General features: G+C 48.2%; 1 protein-coding gene across 1 annotated transcript in view; it reads left to right on the forward strand.

Annotated features, from left to right (window-relative positions):
* The first annotated feature begins 621 nt into the window (after positions 1–621).
* LOC139235431 (Ig heavy chain Mem5-like) overlaps positions 622–16,855 on the forward strand; it is a 124,819-nt gene continuing 108,585 nt past the window's right edge. The window contains exons 1-2 of the mRNA XM_070866551.1: positions 622–785; positions 15,591–15,657. Coding sequence (XP_070722652.1) covers positions 622–785; positions 15,591–15,657 — 231 coding nt within the window. The remainder of the gene's footprint in view (positions 786–15,590; positions 15,658–16,855) is intronic.

The raw sequence follows: 16,855 nt of genomic DNA on the forward strand, positions 1-16,855 counted from the left end.
TTGGCTGGGCGGGCTCAGGTTCGGCCTTTTCGGCCCCCCCCGCCTCAGTCCCCGGGACGCCCGGCCCAGCGGCAATGCTTTCCTCCGCGATCCCCACGCCCCCCACGACAGGCAGGTACTCCACGCCATCCCCGGGAGGCAGAGGCTGGGCAGCCTCGACTGTCTCACCCTCCCCAGGGACAGACTCCTCCCGCCTACGGCGCTGCTTGGGGGCGCTGGTGGTGGACGCGGGACACGCGGCGGGCAACGACTCCTCCGCGTAGGGATGTTGTTCCCCCTCCACCTCATCGGGGCGGCGCCTCCTTTTGTTGCTGGGGGTGCGCTGAGGCAGGGAGACCTCCATGTCTGCCGAGGCCTCCCGCTCCGCCCCCCCTTTTCCTTTTCTTGCCCTCGCCCGAGCCCCTCAGCGGTATTCGTCAAGGGCTCGGGCACGGGCTCAGGGCACACCGCGCTCGCCGGTGACTGGGTTGGGCTGAGCGCAGTGGTCAATCCTTCCGGCGCACTGAAGGGACCCGCCTCTAGATGTTTCACCTTGTTCCGCGCCTTCTTTCCGGTCGGACGCTCTACCTCCCCCCGCCGGAGGCCGTGAAAACAAAGGCCCCCGACGATGCCCGTGCACCTATGGCTCCAGGCACGCGGACGCAACTAGGGGGAGGGGTGGCGGCGGCGCCAGCCTTGGCCGCCTTTGGTGGTTTGGCGGCCTTGGAGGTGGAGCAGTTCTTCCAAACATGCCCCACCTCCCTACAGGCATGGCACCACACGCCGTTCGACGTCCAGAAGATGCGGTAGGCAGTCCCCTCGTGCACCACATTAAAGTGCCCTTCCGTCGTGTCCTCCCGCGCCAACCGGACAAAGAGCTGGCGGCGGAAGGAGAACACGTGGCGCAGGCTGTTCTCTCTGAGGCCGAGCGGTATGGGGTTGATCCACGACCTTACCTCCCCCAGTTGGTGTAGATGAGGGAGGGGAGCTCAGCGGGAACAAAGGGCGGGACGTTTGACACGATGACCCTCTGCGCGGTGGCCTCGAGAGGGTCCACCGGCAGGAACGTCCCGCCCACCGTGAGCCCCTTTTCGATGGCCAGGGACACCACCCGCTCCGACCCCAGGAAGAACATGACCTTCCCAGACATCTTGGAGGCTGCGACAATGGCCGAGGGGCCGACTACCCCAGCCATCGCCCGCACGCACTCCTCGATGGTCATTGTGGGGTGAGTGTAGCTCTTGACCCCGTGTTTTTTTGTGATGAGTTGAAAAGGTGGCAGGGCAGCAGGTGGCGCAAGAGGTGCCGTGGATGTGGACACTGCCTGCGCATATGTCCTCGCTGGCCCCGCCACCGGCGTGGATGGGGTCGCCATCACGGGGTCCCATTAAGGGCTACACCCACCCCATAATCACAGGCCTCAAAGGTCTTAATTGGCCTCGTTTGATTAGACTGAGCAGAGGAGCTCTTAACGAGGCACACCTCTCCCCTAGTTGGCAATTGGGGAGGGGCCTTGCTCCCTCTGCTCAGTTCTCTTAATTTTTTTCTATTTTTAAATTGGGAGGAAGGGGTCTCAGAGAGAGAGGGGAGAAACAGAGAGTAACAGAGAAAGAGAGAGGGGGGTGGGAAGGGGGGGAACTGCGAGGGCAGGTCTCCCCTCGCAGCTGTGGGTGGGTGCAATCCCCAGATGGCAAAACACAAATAGTCTTTGGGTTGGTCTTCGGGTGAGGGGAGAAGATGTCTTCACCTGGGGCAGCTCGAGCCACCAGGCACACACTCCTAACGATGTTAAATGGGTGATTAAAGAAATGAAATCTTCAGCCTGGTAGCTCCAGCTATCCCAGGCTAGGCAATTGGGGGGGGGGGGGGGGGTTCAATTGTGTGTGGGGCCTAGTTGTAGGCAAGTCCCCCACACACACTTTCCACACACACACACCCCGCGCGATGTTCCGGCCCTTAGTGGTCTTCTTTCCTCCCCCCACCGATACAACAAAATCTATTTGGGAAATGCACCCACACCCACATGTAGAATGGTAGTCTCCCTCCTTCCACACTGGATGTTGTTGTTGATCTTTCCCCCTCTCTCCAACTCTTTGTAGAAAAGGTAAAGATGTTAAACGCTTTCTGCCTTCCTCCTCTCCCTCTGGGTGAAAGTTGGTGGTGAAGCCCCTTCCTTCCTTCACACTGCCACACACAGATACCGTTTCCTTGTTTCACATCTCAATACAAGGACCATCTCTTCACACATCCCCTTTATGCACAATTGCAGCAGACATGAGCAAGGACGTGAGGCTTATTAAAAGACACATTTCATTACAGCAAAGGTTACACTGGGAGAAATGTTCAGTTATTTTCCATTACAGCAAAAATGCCAGACAAACCAGCAGCATACTAGCACCTGAACAGTGTCTCATTAGCCTACAGGCTTTCCTTAAATAGATTTGCTGCGTGGAAATAAACTTAAACCAGCTTTGCGGGCATGATGCTCTATTCACACATTGAAGGTGAGATAGATGCTGTGGGGCACACACTAAGTCAAGCAGCTGAAAGTGATTTACAGACTGGGTTTTGTGTTTAATGATCCCGGGCGTGTTACCAATGCCGGCAAAGATGAAGCCCATGGAATAAAAGGGACAGTGGATACTGTCTCACTGTGAGCGTGTCAGAATGAGAAGCTTTAACAACAACCCATGTTTCACAAAGGGAGACCTCACCAGACGAAAGGACATTGGGCGTTTAATGGGATGTTTGTGTCACTGGGCTACAGGAGGCTACTTGTGACAGAAGGAAAGCTGGACACAGCAAACGAACAGTTTAATGGCCTGCCCAGGGCCCACTCTGACCCCCACCTTCTCTCTCTCACTATTGATGGACACTGCTGCAGTAATTGCTCCTCTAACCTTTGCTCTCTTGTCCCTCCCACACCCCTAACCCGAAACAATCTCCCTCCTCCTACATCCTCACTGTGCTGGAATCCACACCAGTCTCCCGATCTGCTCCTTCTTCTCTCCCTGGATCCTGAAACTACAGAACTCACTGATCTCCAGGCTCTAAAACTGAAGCTTGGTGGCCCTCAGTCCCTACTCCTTGATTTACCTCCGCTTCTCTCCTCCTCTTTCCCCCTTGGTTGTGTTCCACACTCTGGGCCTTGGACCTTCCCCGGGGATTCTCAGTATGAACAGGGGGATGTGTGTTGAAACAGGATGTTACTGCTCTCCTCCTTTAAAGGGAAATGGAGAGGATCAGTTGGGCTGATGGCCCTGCTTTATGACATCACCGCAGTGCCTAACAACCAACCTCCCTGAGCCCTGATCATTTTGGGCTGGGTTGAGCTCAGTGCTGTTACAGGAAGGGAAACAGGAGCAGGAATTGACCCGTGTGAAGCCCAGGATTAACGGGGAGAGGTACAGGATCAATTTATACCTTATTGAGTGCGAAATGTCATTGTCCCAGACACTCCTTGTCCCTCAGTATCTGTGTCGGGGAGCGACCGATGGGTTCACTCTGTATCTAACCCGCGCTGTGCACGACTGGAGAGTGTTTGATGCTGGCACGAGGTGCACAGCTTAATGAGCATAACATTTAATCCAAAGATGATCAGATAAACCCATGAGCTTCACCTCTGGACACAGGTCCTGAAGGACAGGGAGTGTCTCTAATAATTTGGCTGGTATCCTTGATCAAATTTAAACACCTCGCATCTCTTTTTCAAAATTCGTTCATGGGATGTGGGCGTCGTCTCTCATCTCGCATTCTTCTGTACGAGAGCGAATATAGGTCTCGTCTACTCAATCTCTCATAGGACAATCCCCCCATCCCAGAAATCAGTCTGGCGAACCTTCATTGCACTCCCTCTATAGCAAGTTTATCTTTCCTTACATAAGGAGACCAAAACTGTACACAATACGCCAGGTGTGGCCTCACCGGAGTCCTTTATAATTGCAGTAAGATGTATTTACTCTTATACTCAAATCTTTTTGTAATAAAGGCCAATATACCATTTGCTTTCTTAATTGCTTGCATGTAAACTTTTAGCGTTTTGTATACAAGAACACCCAGGTCCCTCTGATCACCAACATTTCCCAATCACTCACCATTTAAAATAAATACTCTGCCTTTCTATTTCTACTCTCAGTTTATAACTTAACATTTCTTCACATTATATTCCATTTACCATGTTCTTGCCCACTCACTGAGCCTGTATATATCCCCTTGAAACCTCTTTTCATCCTCCTCACAACTTATATTCCCAACTAGCTTTGTAGCCTCAGCAAACTTCGATATATTACATTTGGTCCCCTCATCCAAATTATCGATATAGTTTGTGAATTGCTGGGGCCCAAGCACCGATCCTTGCAGCACCCCACCAGTTACAGCCTGCCAACCCGAAAATCGCCCGTTTATTCCTACTCTCTGTTTTCTGACCGTTATCCAATCCTTGTTCATATATTACCTCTAATCTCACGAGCGATAATTTTGTTTAATAATCCCTTGTGTGGCACCTCATTGAATGCCTTTTGTAAATCTAAATAAATCACATCAAGTGGTTCGCCCTTTTCTATCCTGCGAGTGACAACCTCAAGAAATACTAACAGATTTGTCAAGTACAATTTCCCTCTTATAAATCCGTGTTCATTCTGCCCAATCGTGTTATTACTTACTACGTGCTTAATAATATATTTTAGCATTTTCACTACTACTGATATCAGAACTATCAGTATTGCACGGGTTAGATACAGAGTAAATCTCACTCCATCCTGTCCCAAACACTATCAGGGTTGATACAGAGTAAATCTTAGACTACAATATCCCAAATACTCCCAGGGCAGGTGCAACATGTTTTAGATACAGAGTAAAGCTCCCTCTACACTTTGCCATTAACCAGTCCCAGGGCAGGTGCAGTACAGGTTAGACATGGAGTATCTTTTCCTCAACCCTGCCACAAAACATTCTCAGGGCAGGTACAGCACGGGTTAGATACAGAGTAATGCTGCCTCTGCACTGTCCCATGAAACACTCCCAGGGCAGCTACAGCACATGATTAGATGCAGAGTAAAGCTCCCTCTACACTGTCCCATCAAACACTCCCAGTGCAGATACAGCACGTGGTTAGATACAGAGTAAAGCTCCATCTACACTGCCCCATCAAACACTCCCAGGATAGGTACAGCACAGGTTACACGGAGTACATCTTCTTCTACCCTGATCCAGCAATTCCGTTGCAAATACAGCATTTGTTTCATATTAAGTAAATCTCCCTCTACACTGTTCGATCAACCACTCCCACAGCAGGTACTGCATTGGTTATACACTAAGTAAAGCTCCCTCTACACTGTCGAAATAAACACTCCTAGGACAGCTACAGCACAATGTAGATACAGTGTAATTCTCTCTCTAATCTTTCTAGAATTCTGCACAGTTTTGGTCGCCTTAGCTAAAGAAGGATATATTTGCCTTGCTTAGAAACAGAGTAAAGCTCCCTCAACACTCTCCCACCATACATTGCAAGGGCAGGTACAAAGCAGGTTAGAGACAGAGTATATCTTCCTCAACCCTACCCCAAGCATTCCAGAGCAGATACTGCATTGGTTAGATACAGATTAAAGCTCCTTCTACACTGTCCCATCAAACACTCCCAGGGCAGGTACAGCACGGATGAGATACAGAGTAAAGCTCCCTCTATACTGTCGCATCAAAGACTCCCACAGCAAGTACAGCACGGGTAGATATGGAGTAAACCCCGCCCTAGACTGTCCCGTCCAATGTTATTGAATGGGGAGCAGGCTCCGGGGGCCGGGTGGCCCCCTCCTGCTCATATTTCTTATGGGGGAGAATGTGCCGCACTCAGACTGCAGGAGCTCAGTGTGCAGGTGCTGGTCCTGGCTGTGTTTGGAGTATGCGCGGTGCGTGTAATAGTGGAGGAGACACATTTCGGGCAGGCTCCACAGAAGTATCCTTTTCAGTGGGACGAAGGGGAATAATGGACCACCGGGGAGTAAGGGAGGCTTCATCAACAACCAGTACCCGCCGCAAGCCCGGAATAGTAACCAGAATATCGGCGATTGCAGCTTCGGCGCTTTTTCCCAATCACAGGCCCAGGCTAACAGCGGGCATCTTGGTGCAGGAAAGCAGGTTCAGCGCTCCGCCATCTTGATTCACTTAGTAGCACAGTGCAATGTGCGGCCATCTTGGTGCAGGAACAAAGTGAATGATATCAGTGTCTGGAACTGAACCCAGCAAGAGCAAGCAACTTCAGGGGAGGGGAAACAGTGAGTGCAGAACTGAACCCAGCCACAGTCAACACATTCAGGGGAGGGGAACCAGTGAGTGTAGAACTGAACCCAGCCAGAGTCAGCACCTGCAGGGGAGGGGAAACAGTGAGTGTACATAGAAACATAGAAAAATAGAAAATAAATGCAGAAGTAGGCCATTCGGCCCTTCTAGCCTGCACCGCCATTCAATGAGTTCATGGCTGAACATTCAACTTCAGTACCCCATTCCTGCTTTCTCGCCATATCCGTGATCCCCCTAGCAGTAAGGACCTCATCTAACTCCTTTTTGAATATATTTAGTGAATTTGCCTCAACATCTTGCTGTGGTAGAGAATTCCACAGGTTCACCACTCTCTGGGTGAAGAAGTTCCTCCGCATCTCGGTCCTAAATGGCTTACCCCTTGTCCTTAGACTGTGACCTCTGGTTCTGGACTTCCCCAACATTGGGAACATTCTTCCTGCATCTATCCTGTCTAACCCCATCAGAATTTTAAATGTTTCTATGAGGTCCCCTCTCATTCTTCTGAACTCCAGTGAATACAAGCCCAGTTGATCCAGTCTTTCTTGATAGGTCAGTCCCGCCATCCCGGGAATCAGTCTGGTGAACCTTCGCTGCACTCCCTCAATAGCAAGAATGTCCTTCCTCAGGTTAGGAGACCAAAACTGTACACAATACTCCAGGTGTGGCCTCACCAATGCCCTGTACAACTGTAGCAACACCTCCCTGCCCCTGTACTCAAATCCCCTTGCTATGAAGGCCAACATGCCATTTGCTTTCTTAACCGCCTGCTGCACCTGCATGCCAACCTTCAATGACTGATGTACCACGACACCCAGGTCTCTTTGCACCTCCCATTTTCCTAATCTGTCACCATTCAGATAATAGTCTGTCTCTCTGTTTTTACCACCAATGTGGATAACCTCACATTTATCCACATTATACTTCATCTGCCACGCATTTGCCCACTCACCTAACCTATCCAAGTCGCTCTGCAGCCTCACAGCATCCTCCTCGCAGCTCACACTGCCACCCAACTTAGTGTCATCCGCAAATTTGGAGATACTACATTTAATCCCCTCATCTAAATCATTAATGTACAATGGAATCAGCTGGGGCCCCAGCACAGAACCTTGCGGTACCCCACGAGTCACTGCCTGCCATTCTGAAAAGTACCCATTTACTCTTACTCTTTGCTTCCTGTCTGACAACCAGTTCTCAATCCATATCAGCACACTACCCCCAATCCCATGTGCTCTAACTTTGGACATCAATCTCTTGTGTGGGACCTTGTCGAACGCCTTCTGAAAGTTCAAATATACCACATCAACTGGTTCTCCCTTGTCCACTCTACTGGAAACATCCTCAAAAAATTCCAGTAGATTTGTCAAGCATGATTTCCCTTTCACAAATCCATGCTGACTTGCACCTATCATTTCACCTCTTTCCAAATGCACTGCTATGATATCCTTAATAATTGATTCCATCATTTTACCCACGACCGATGTGAGGCTAACCGGTCTATAATTCCCTGTTTTCTCTCTCCCTCCTTTTTTAAAAAGTGGGTTTACATTGGCTACCCTCCACTCTATAGGAACTGATCCAGAGTCAATGGAATGTTGGAAAATGACTGTCAATGCATCCATTATTTCCAAGGCCACCTCCTTAAGTACTCTGGGATGCAGTCCATCAGGCCCTGGGGATTTATCAACCTTCAATCCCATCAATTTCCGCAACACAATTTCCCAGCTAATAAGGATTTCCCTCAGTTCCTCCTCCTTACTAGACCCCCCAACCCATTTCATAACCGGAAGGTTGTTTGTGTCCTCCTTCGTGAATACCGAACCAAAGTACTTGTTCAATTGGTCCGCCATTTCTTTGTTCCCCGTTATGACTTCCCCTGATTCTGACTGCAGGGGACCTACGTTTGTCTTTACTAACCTTTTTCTCTTTACATATCTATAGAAAGTTTTGCAATCCGTCTTAATGTTCCCTGCAAGCTTCTTCTCATACTCCATTTTCCCTGCCCTAATCAAACCCTTTGTCATCCTCTGCTGAGTTCTAAATTTCTCCCAGTCCCCAGGTTCGCTGCTATTTCTGGCCAATTTGTATGCCACTTCCTTGGCTTTAATACTATCCCTGATTTCCCTTGATAGCCACGGTTGAGCCACCTTCCCTTTTACATTTTTATGCCAGACAGGAATGTACAATTGTTGTACTTCATCCATGCGGTCTCTAAATGTCTGCCATTGCCCATCCACAGTCAACCACTTAAGTATGATTCGCCAATCCATCGCAGCCAATTCACGCCTCATACCTTCAAAGTTAGCCTTCTTTAAGTTCTGGACCATGGTCTCTGAGTGTAGAACTGAACCCAGCCAGAGTCAGCACCTTTAGGAGAAGGAAGTGTACCTGTGAGTGTCGAACTGAATCCAGCCAGTGTCAGCACATGCTGGGAAGGGGAAGGAGGGGAACCAGTGAGTGTAAACCTGAACCCAACCAAAATTGGTAGTGAAAACTGGGAGCGGAGGAGAAACTGTCTCGAAATTTGTGTTGATTTGGATTTCAGCACAGCAGGTGGGCCAACGTGTGGGACAGGGATTTATAGCTTTGGAAGGACAAGGGAGATAAGCATGTTCAATGGAAACTAGATGAGTCTATCCTGAATTTCGGTCCTGTACTGACAGCGATGAGTTTTGTTGTCCCCTTTTACAGTGTATTAGAAGGGGAGATTTTCAGACAGGTAACACAAACCAAACATCATGTCAAGATCTGACAGTCACTCGATGCATCAGGACCTGAATATCATCGGCCTTTCAGAGTGGAAGGAGAATTGTTTGTCTGTCTTGCCTGTGGGAAAAGATTTCAAACATCAGTGTGACTGGAAAAGCACAGAGACACACACTCCCGAGTGAGTGTTCCAGTGCACGGACTGTGGAAAGAGCTTTAACCAGTTACACAGCCTGAAGAAAACATCGCAGCATACAAAGCACCGAGAAACTGTAAACGTTTTGTGCACATGGGTTAGGCTTCAACTGATCGACCAACCGTGGAGATTCACAAGGACACCCGCACCGCGGAGAAATCGTGGAAATGTGGTGACTGTGGGAAGAGACTCAGATCGCCGTCAGAACTGGAAATTCATCGACGTAGTCACATTGGGGAGAGGCCATTCACTTGCTCTCTGTGTGAAAAGGTATTCACTGCATCATCCCACCAGTTGAAATCCAGCGAGTTCCCGCATGGGAGAACACGTTCACCTGCTCTGAATGTGGGAAGCGATTCACTCGGTCATCCCACCTGCTGACACACCAGTGAGTTCACACTGGGGAGAGGCCGTTCACCTGCTATGAGTGTGGGAAGGGATTCACTCAGTCATCCGACTTGCTGACAGACCAGCGAGGTCACACTGGGGAGAGGCTGTTCACCTGCTCAGAGTGTGGGAAGGGATTCACTCAGTGATCCACCCTGCTGATATACCAGCGAGTTAACAAGTGACTCAAGGGGTTAGAATCTGCTGTTATTGCTGCTGTTAATCACATCCCGACTGAACCATGTTCATTCTCATAGTTGGGATTTGTTTCTGCTGATAATAACCCTGAAACTGGGCTGGATCTTAATATTCTGGATATATTGCTGATTGTGTTCTCGGGGCTGCAGTGTCCATTTAAAAACCCTGTGTGTTATCTTTCCCCTTAATTCAGCAACTCTCAACAATAAAATTATGAACTTTTACTTTAATCCTACCTTGATCTTTGGTGCACAATCTACAATAATATAAACGTTTGTACTGAATATAATCTCCAATTAGAAAGAGCTTGCTGACAATGCTTACTGACTTGCACATTAAACACAGCGGCCCCTCCATTATCCACCAGAAAGAAGGAGAATGGGAATTGGTGGGGAATCATTGTCCCCAAATGGTTTCCCCCATCTGGTGCAGCAAAACCCCTGGCATGGGAATGGAGTCAAGTCCAAACCAAAACTGTGTGTAGTACTCCAGGTGTGGTCTTACCAACGCCCTGTACAGTTGTAGCAGGACTTCCCTACTTTTATATTCCACCCCCCTTGCAATAAAGGCCAGCATACCATTTGCTTTCCTGATTATTGCTCTACCTGCATGCTAACGTTTTGCATTTCATGTACAAGAACCCCCAGATCCCTCCGTACTACAGCATTTTGTAATCGTCCCCATTTAAAGAATAATTTGCTTTTTTATTTGTACTACCAAAGGGGATAAGCTGAAATTTTAACACATTACAGTCCATCTGTCAGATTTTGCCAACTCACTGATCCTGGCTATATCCTTTCGTAGATTATTTGCGTCCTCCTCACAGCTTGCTTTCCCAACTATCTTTGTATCATCAGCAAATTTGATTATGTTACACTCGGTCCCTTCATCCAAGTTATTAATATAAATTGTAAATAGTTGAGGCCCCAGCACTGATCCCTGTGGCACTCCACTAGTTACAGTTTGCCAACCTGAAAATGATCCATTTATCCCGACTCTCTGTTTTCTGTTAGTTTGCCAATCCTCTATCCACGGTGATACATTACCGCCAACCCCATGAGCTCTTAGCTTGTGCAGTAGCCTTTTGTGCAGCACCATATGGAATGCTTTCTGGAAATCCAAATATACAACATCAACTGATCTCCTTTATTCACTCCGCTCGTTACATCCTCAAACAACTCCAGGAAATTTGTCAACATGATTTCTCTGTCATAAAACCATGCTGACTCTGCTTGACTGCAATATGATTTTCTAAATGTCCTGCTACTTATCCTTAATGATAGACTCCAGTATTGTCCCACTGACAGATGGTAGGCTAACTGGTCTATAGGTTCCTGCTCTCTGTCTCACTCTTTTCTTAATTAGGGGTGTTACATTTGCGGTATTCCTGTCGATTGGGGACTCGCCAGAATTTAGGGAATTTTGTTAGATTACAACCGATGCACCGACTATCTCTGCAGCCACTTTTTTCAAACCCTAGAATGCTTGTCATCAAGTCCAGGGGACTTGTCCGTCTTTAGACCCATTAGTTTGATTAGTACTTGATCTCTCGTGATAGTGATTGCTCCCCCGCTCCCCCGCCCCCCCGCAATAGCTCCTTGGTTATTAACTATTAGGAAGTTTTTAGGTGCCCTCTACCGTGAAGACCGATTCAAAATTATTCTTTTAAAGTCTCTGCCATTTCCATGTTTCCTATTATTAATTCTCCAATTTCATCTTCTAAGGGACCAACGTTTTCTTCAGCTGCTCGTTTCCGTTTTATATCCCTGTGGAAGCTCTTATTTACTGTTTCCATATTCCTTGCTAACTTGCTCTCATCTGCTATCTTCACTGTCTTCATCATTTTTTTCGTCGTCCTTTGCTGCTTTCTTAAAATTTCCCAATCCTCAGGCTTTCCACTGTCGTTCGCAACATTGTATGCCTTTTTTCAATTTGATACCATCCTTTACTTCCTTAGTTAGGGTGGGATGGTTCATCCTTCTCTTACCATCTTAATTTCTCACTTGAATAAATCTTTGCTGAGAGTTATGAAATATCTCCTTAAATGTTTGCCATTGCATTTCTACAGTCCTACCCTCTAACATATTTTCCCAGTCCACTTGTTGTCAGTGACAAGGGTTGGTTTATATCACATGGGAGGAATTTGGTGTCAGTGACTGAGGGGTTATGGAGTGTACTCTACAATTTCTGCTGTCCATATTCCCAATACAAGCCTCCTAAAGCAAGTGCTCTACTCGGAGTTTCGACATGGCAGTGACAATGCGTGGGCGGGGCTTCAGCATGTCTGTCAGTTTGATTGGACCACATGTTTGTGCCCAGGTCAGTGGCCCCTGAAAGGGAACCTTGTTGTTCTGATGATTGTTGTCTGGTGACTCTGGGCCAAATTGGCTCACCCAATTGGGTCAGCCCGTTATCACCCTATTGGGCTAGCCTTGGCTCACCTGGCCCAGGCCATCCCAGGCTCACCTCATTGGGCCAGCCTGACTCACACTATAGGGTGAGCCCGCGCTCACCTATTGGCCAGCCTGGGCACGCCCTATTAGGCCAGCCCGGCTCACACTATTGGGCCCGCCCAGCTCACCCTATTGGACCAGCCCGTGATCACCCTATTGGGCTAGCCTTGGCTCACCTCTTACAGGCCATCCCAGGCTCACCCTATTTGGCCAGCCTGGCTCACACTATTGGGCCAGCCCGCGCTCACCTATTGGCCAGCCTGGGCACGCCCTATTAGGCCAGCCCGGCTCACACGATTGGGCCAGCCCGGCTCACACTATTGGACCAGCCCGGACTCACCTATTGGGCCAGCCTGTGCTCACCCTATTGCGCTACCACGTCTCACCCTATTGGGCCAGCCCATCTCACCCTATTGGGCCAGCCCAGCTCACACTATTGGGCCAGCCCGCGCTCGCCTATTGGGCCAGTCTGGGCACGCCCTATTAGGCCAGCCTGGCTCACACTATTGCGCCTGCCCAGCTCACACTATTGGGCCATCCCAGACTCACCTATAGAGCCAGCCTGGGCTCACCCTATTGGGCCAGCCCGGCTCACACTATTGGGCCAGCCCGGGCTCACCTATTGGGCCAGCCTGGGCTCACCACAATGGGCCAGCCCATCTCACCCTATTAGGCCAGCCCGGGTCACCCTATTGGGCCAGCACAAAAGACCCATTGTCCAGCGGAGAGAATCAGCAGCTCATTGATTTTATTCTCACTCTGCGCATAGTGGATGCAGAACTGAACCCAATCTCGTAAGCTGGAAATGCATCGTCACAGTCACACCGGGGAGAGGCCGTTCAGCTGCTCTGAGTGTGGGAATGGATTCACTCAGTCATCCCACCTGCTGACACACCAGCGAATTCACACCGGGGAAAGGCCGTTCTCCTGTTCTGAGTGTGGGAAGGGATTCATTCAGTCATCCCACCTGCTGAGATACCAGCGAGTTCACAAATGACTGCAGGGGTTGGATTCTATTGTTTCTGCTGCTGGTAATCGCATCCTGATTGAAACATGTTTGTTGTATCAGTTGGGGTTTGTTTCTGTTGATGTGATAAACCTATAACTGGGCTAGAGTTTAATATTTTCATGTTTCAAATAACACAGTGTGTCGATGTTTGATATCTCCAAGATAAGAGGGGATTAATTGATGTCCTTTTACTGACTGCACCATTTTGGGCCTTTTCTCCTTTCTAACTCTGGATTATTACAGTTCTCATACCATCGGTTACTCTCCGGGACAAGTTACCAGTCTATTAATCACTTTCAGATACTGGACTTAGCGTGTGCCCCGCAGCATCTCTCTAACCTTCGATGTGTGAATGGAACACCCCGCCTGCAAACTTGGTTTCAATTTAAATTTGAATCCACTCAGCAAATGTATTTTTAAAAAATATGTACATGTAAACTGATCACATGAAATAATTGGCAAAGGTTTAGAGTCACCAAGATGAATAAGTAAACACATCACGGCCCAATAACCCAGCTCTATATTCACAGGAGAAAGTCTGTTATCTATCTCCTCGAATGGCAGTGGGTGAGATGAGCGATCGAATCACTATCCACGCTCAACAGCATACATTCCCACTGTCCCCACATTGAGAGTTGAGTCAGGTGGGCGCACGAGTCTCACAGGCTGAACGATTAGTTGTAGGAGCATCCACACACAGAACACGTGTCCTGTTTCTTCCCGCTGTGATTGGTGTTTTTACAAAGGCTAATGATAAGATGATCCTGATCAATCCGGCGAATCTGTCAAATCTTAACGCGATGTCTGGATTGCGTTTCCCAGTTGCAGATCCTCCCCTTCTAATACCCTGCAAATAAATGGTGGTTACAAACGTTGTTACTTTAAGTACAGGATATAAATTCAGAACAGACAATTCTAGAATCTATAGATCTTTCTGTCCCCTCCTGTCCCTCCTAAACTGTAAATTCCTTATTCTAGACATTTACTGTCTAAAATCAACTTTCATTTCATCGCCTGAGCTTTATTATCTCCAGAAAGTGCTGAATCTGGCTCAGTGCAATGCCACAGAGATTAGTTAACCTCTAGTGCCTCACGGTCAGTCGATTCAGTGAGTGCCAGCAGGATTTCCACTGTGTTAGGCATCACAGCCTCAACTCCTGTCGTCAAATGACATCCACACACTTCCCAGTTGTACTGAGGATAATTATAACCTGTGAACTGCTGCCTTGGCTGAGCTCAACTAACAGCCCAGATCAAGGATCGAACTTGGGAAATTCCCATTCAGTACTGCAGTATTTTAAAATTTGCGGGGGGGCGCGGGGGGGGGGGAGTTGGAGAAGGGTGGGAACAGAATATTTTGAAACAAATTTGACTCTACCTGTAAATGAAACCTTCATCACAATGCACAATTCTGAACTCTTTCCAAAGTCGACAAGCAAGTGAAATGGATCATCAAAAACAGTGAGACATTTTTGAATGGCTCAAGTCACTGATATAGCTTTACAATCATTGCACAGTACAGAAGGGAGCGACAGGTAATGGTAGCTCGGTTCGTAAAGTCCTCCGACACAATATAAACTGGACTGTCCCTTTAACTATAAAGAGGTAGAGAAACGGGAGTCCCTGTCCCTTTATGTATATATATATATATATGTATATGTGAATGTATATATGCATGTATGTATATATGTGTGTGTGTCTACAAAGCACATCATTCTTAATATTTGCTAATCAATTGCACAGAGATAAATTATTACACGCACAGGCATCTTCCACCCTTCAACATGTAGTTCAGGATCCGGAATATTAGGACCTTCATTGAAACACCTGTGAACTCATCCCTTTTCGGGGTGGAAGCAAGTCATCCTCGTTTCGAGGGACCGCCTATGAAGACGATGATAATGGTGCAAGATTACCAAGAGGCTTGTTTAAAATGGAAATAACTTCAAGGTGTTACCGACCTTGAACTTTGCTGGAACAAAAGAGAAGAACTCCAGTAATGTCCAGCTTCTTATATGCAGCAATGAATCTTGAATGCCACAGCATGGTAACAAAATTGAACTTAAGACTTTAAAAACAAATGCTTGGAATGAATGATTTGGAGTCATGTGTTATCTTCTACGACAGACTGCTCGAGGGGGAAGATAACAGACTTGCTGTAAACGCATTGCAGATAGCTTTTGTATTGTTAAATCACAAAGGCTGGACACAGGTTTTTGTGAAAATAAAATTGATGAGCTAAATAGATAGGAGCTCCTGCTCAAGCATTCGGGACAGGAAATCTAATTCAGATAAGCTAAGTTTGACCTATGGAGGGAAGACCTCTCACAGAGCGGTGATGTTTTTCCTTTGTTTCTTTTTCTTGCAGAAGCAAGTGGAAGCGAGGGCGCAGGATGCAATATCGCAACCAGCAAGGGCCAGGTGAACGAGGGAAGGTGTGTGTGCCTAGAATGCTGGGGAAGCATCGCTGACCTACATAATTCCCGGTTAAGCAATGCCTCGATTTCAAAATGTTCATGCTTGTTATCAGATCCCTGCAAGGCCTCGCTCCTCCCTATCTCTGTAATCTCCTCCACAGCCCCACAACCCCTGAGATATCTGCTCTCCTCTAATGCTGCCTTCTTGAGCAGCCCTGATGATCATCGCCCAACCTTCTGTTGCCTTGGCCCCAAGCTCTAAAACTCGTTCCCTAAACCTCTCTGCCTCTCATTCTTCCTTTAAGATGCTCCTTAAAACCCATATCTTTGACCAAGCTTTTGATCACCTGTCCTAATATCTGCTTATGTGGCTTGTGTCAAGTTTTTTGTCTTATAATACTCTGTAAAATTCCTTGGGACGTTTTACACATTAAAGGCATTATATAAATACAAGTTTTGTTTTTGTTGTTGCTGATACCCTTGATTTGACCTTTCACGGTATTTTATAGAACGTGCAGCTCAGAAACAAGCCATTTGGCCGAACTGGTCCACGTCGGGGTTTAAATGCCACACGACCCTCCTCTCAAACTATCAACATACCCTCCTACTCCCCTACATTGAGCAGTTCCACATTCACTGGTTGCCTTCCAGTGCCTATCCAAAGGGCCAATGTGTGAGGGTATGCAGTGATTGTTGGCAGCCTATTCAACCTTTGGGGCATCATAGTCCCTTTGCAGACTTGGCCTTTGCTGCTGTGGTGAGTGTACAGTGACCAGTGGAAGGAGCCCAGGGCGGTGAGGTTAACTGCAGTCTGCCCACCAGCAGCCCATCCTGGGTCAGCTGACAACCCCCACAGTGAGCAGCTGGAATGTGCAACCTCTCCTGGTCTGCACTGGGGAGCAAGGGAGGTCAAGGGTCAGCACAGAATTTCATCAACGTTGACCTCCAGCCTCTCTACCTCAGGAGAATCAAGTTGCAACAACGTCATGTTGTCATCACTTTCCAGCGCGCGTCACACTCGGCCCCCACTGTTCCGGCGATCTCAGTCCCCATTGGGTGGAAGCTCCTGTCAATCAGGTCGTGGGTTCTGGTCACATGCCCAAAGGCTGGAGGCGGAGAGAAGATTCCGGAACGGGGAAGCGTCGGGCAGCTCAGGGGAGCCCTGGACCTGGCCGGGGGTGGGTCTTTCTAAACACCCGAGTTAGGCCTCAGGCCC

The sequence above is a fragment of the Pristiophorus japonicus genome, chromosome 23 (assembly GCF_044704955.1).
Source record: "Pristiophorus japonicus isolate sPriJap1 chromosome 23, sPriJap1.hap1, whole genome shotgun sequence".
NCBI lineage: Eukaryota > Metazoa > Chordata > Chondrichthyes > Pristiophoridae > Pristiophorus > Pristiophorus japonicus.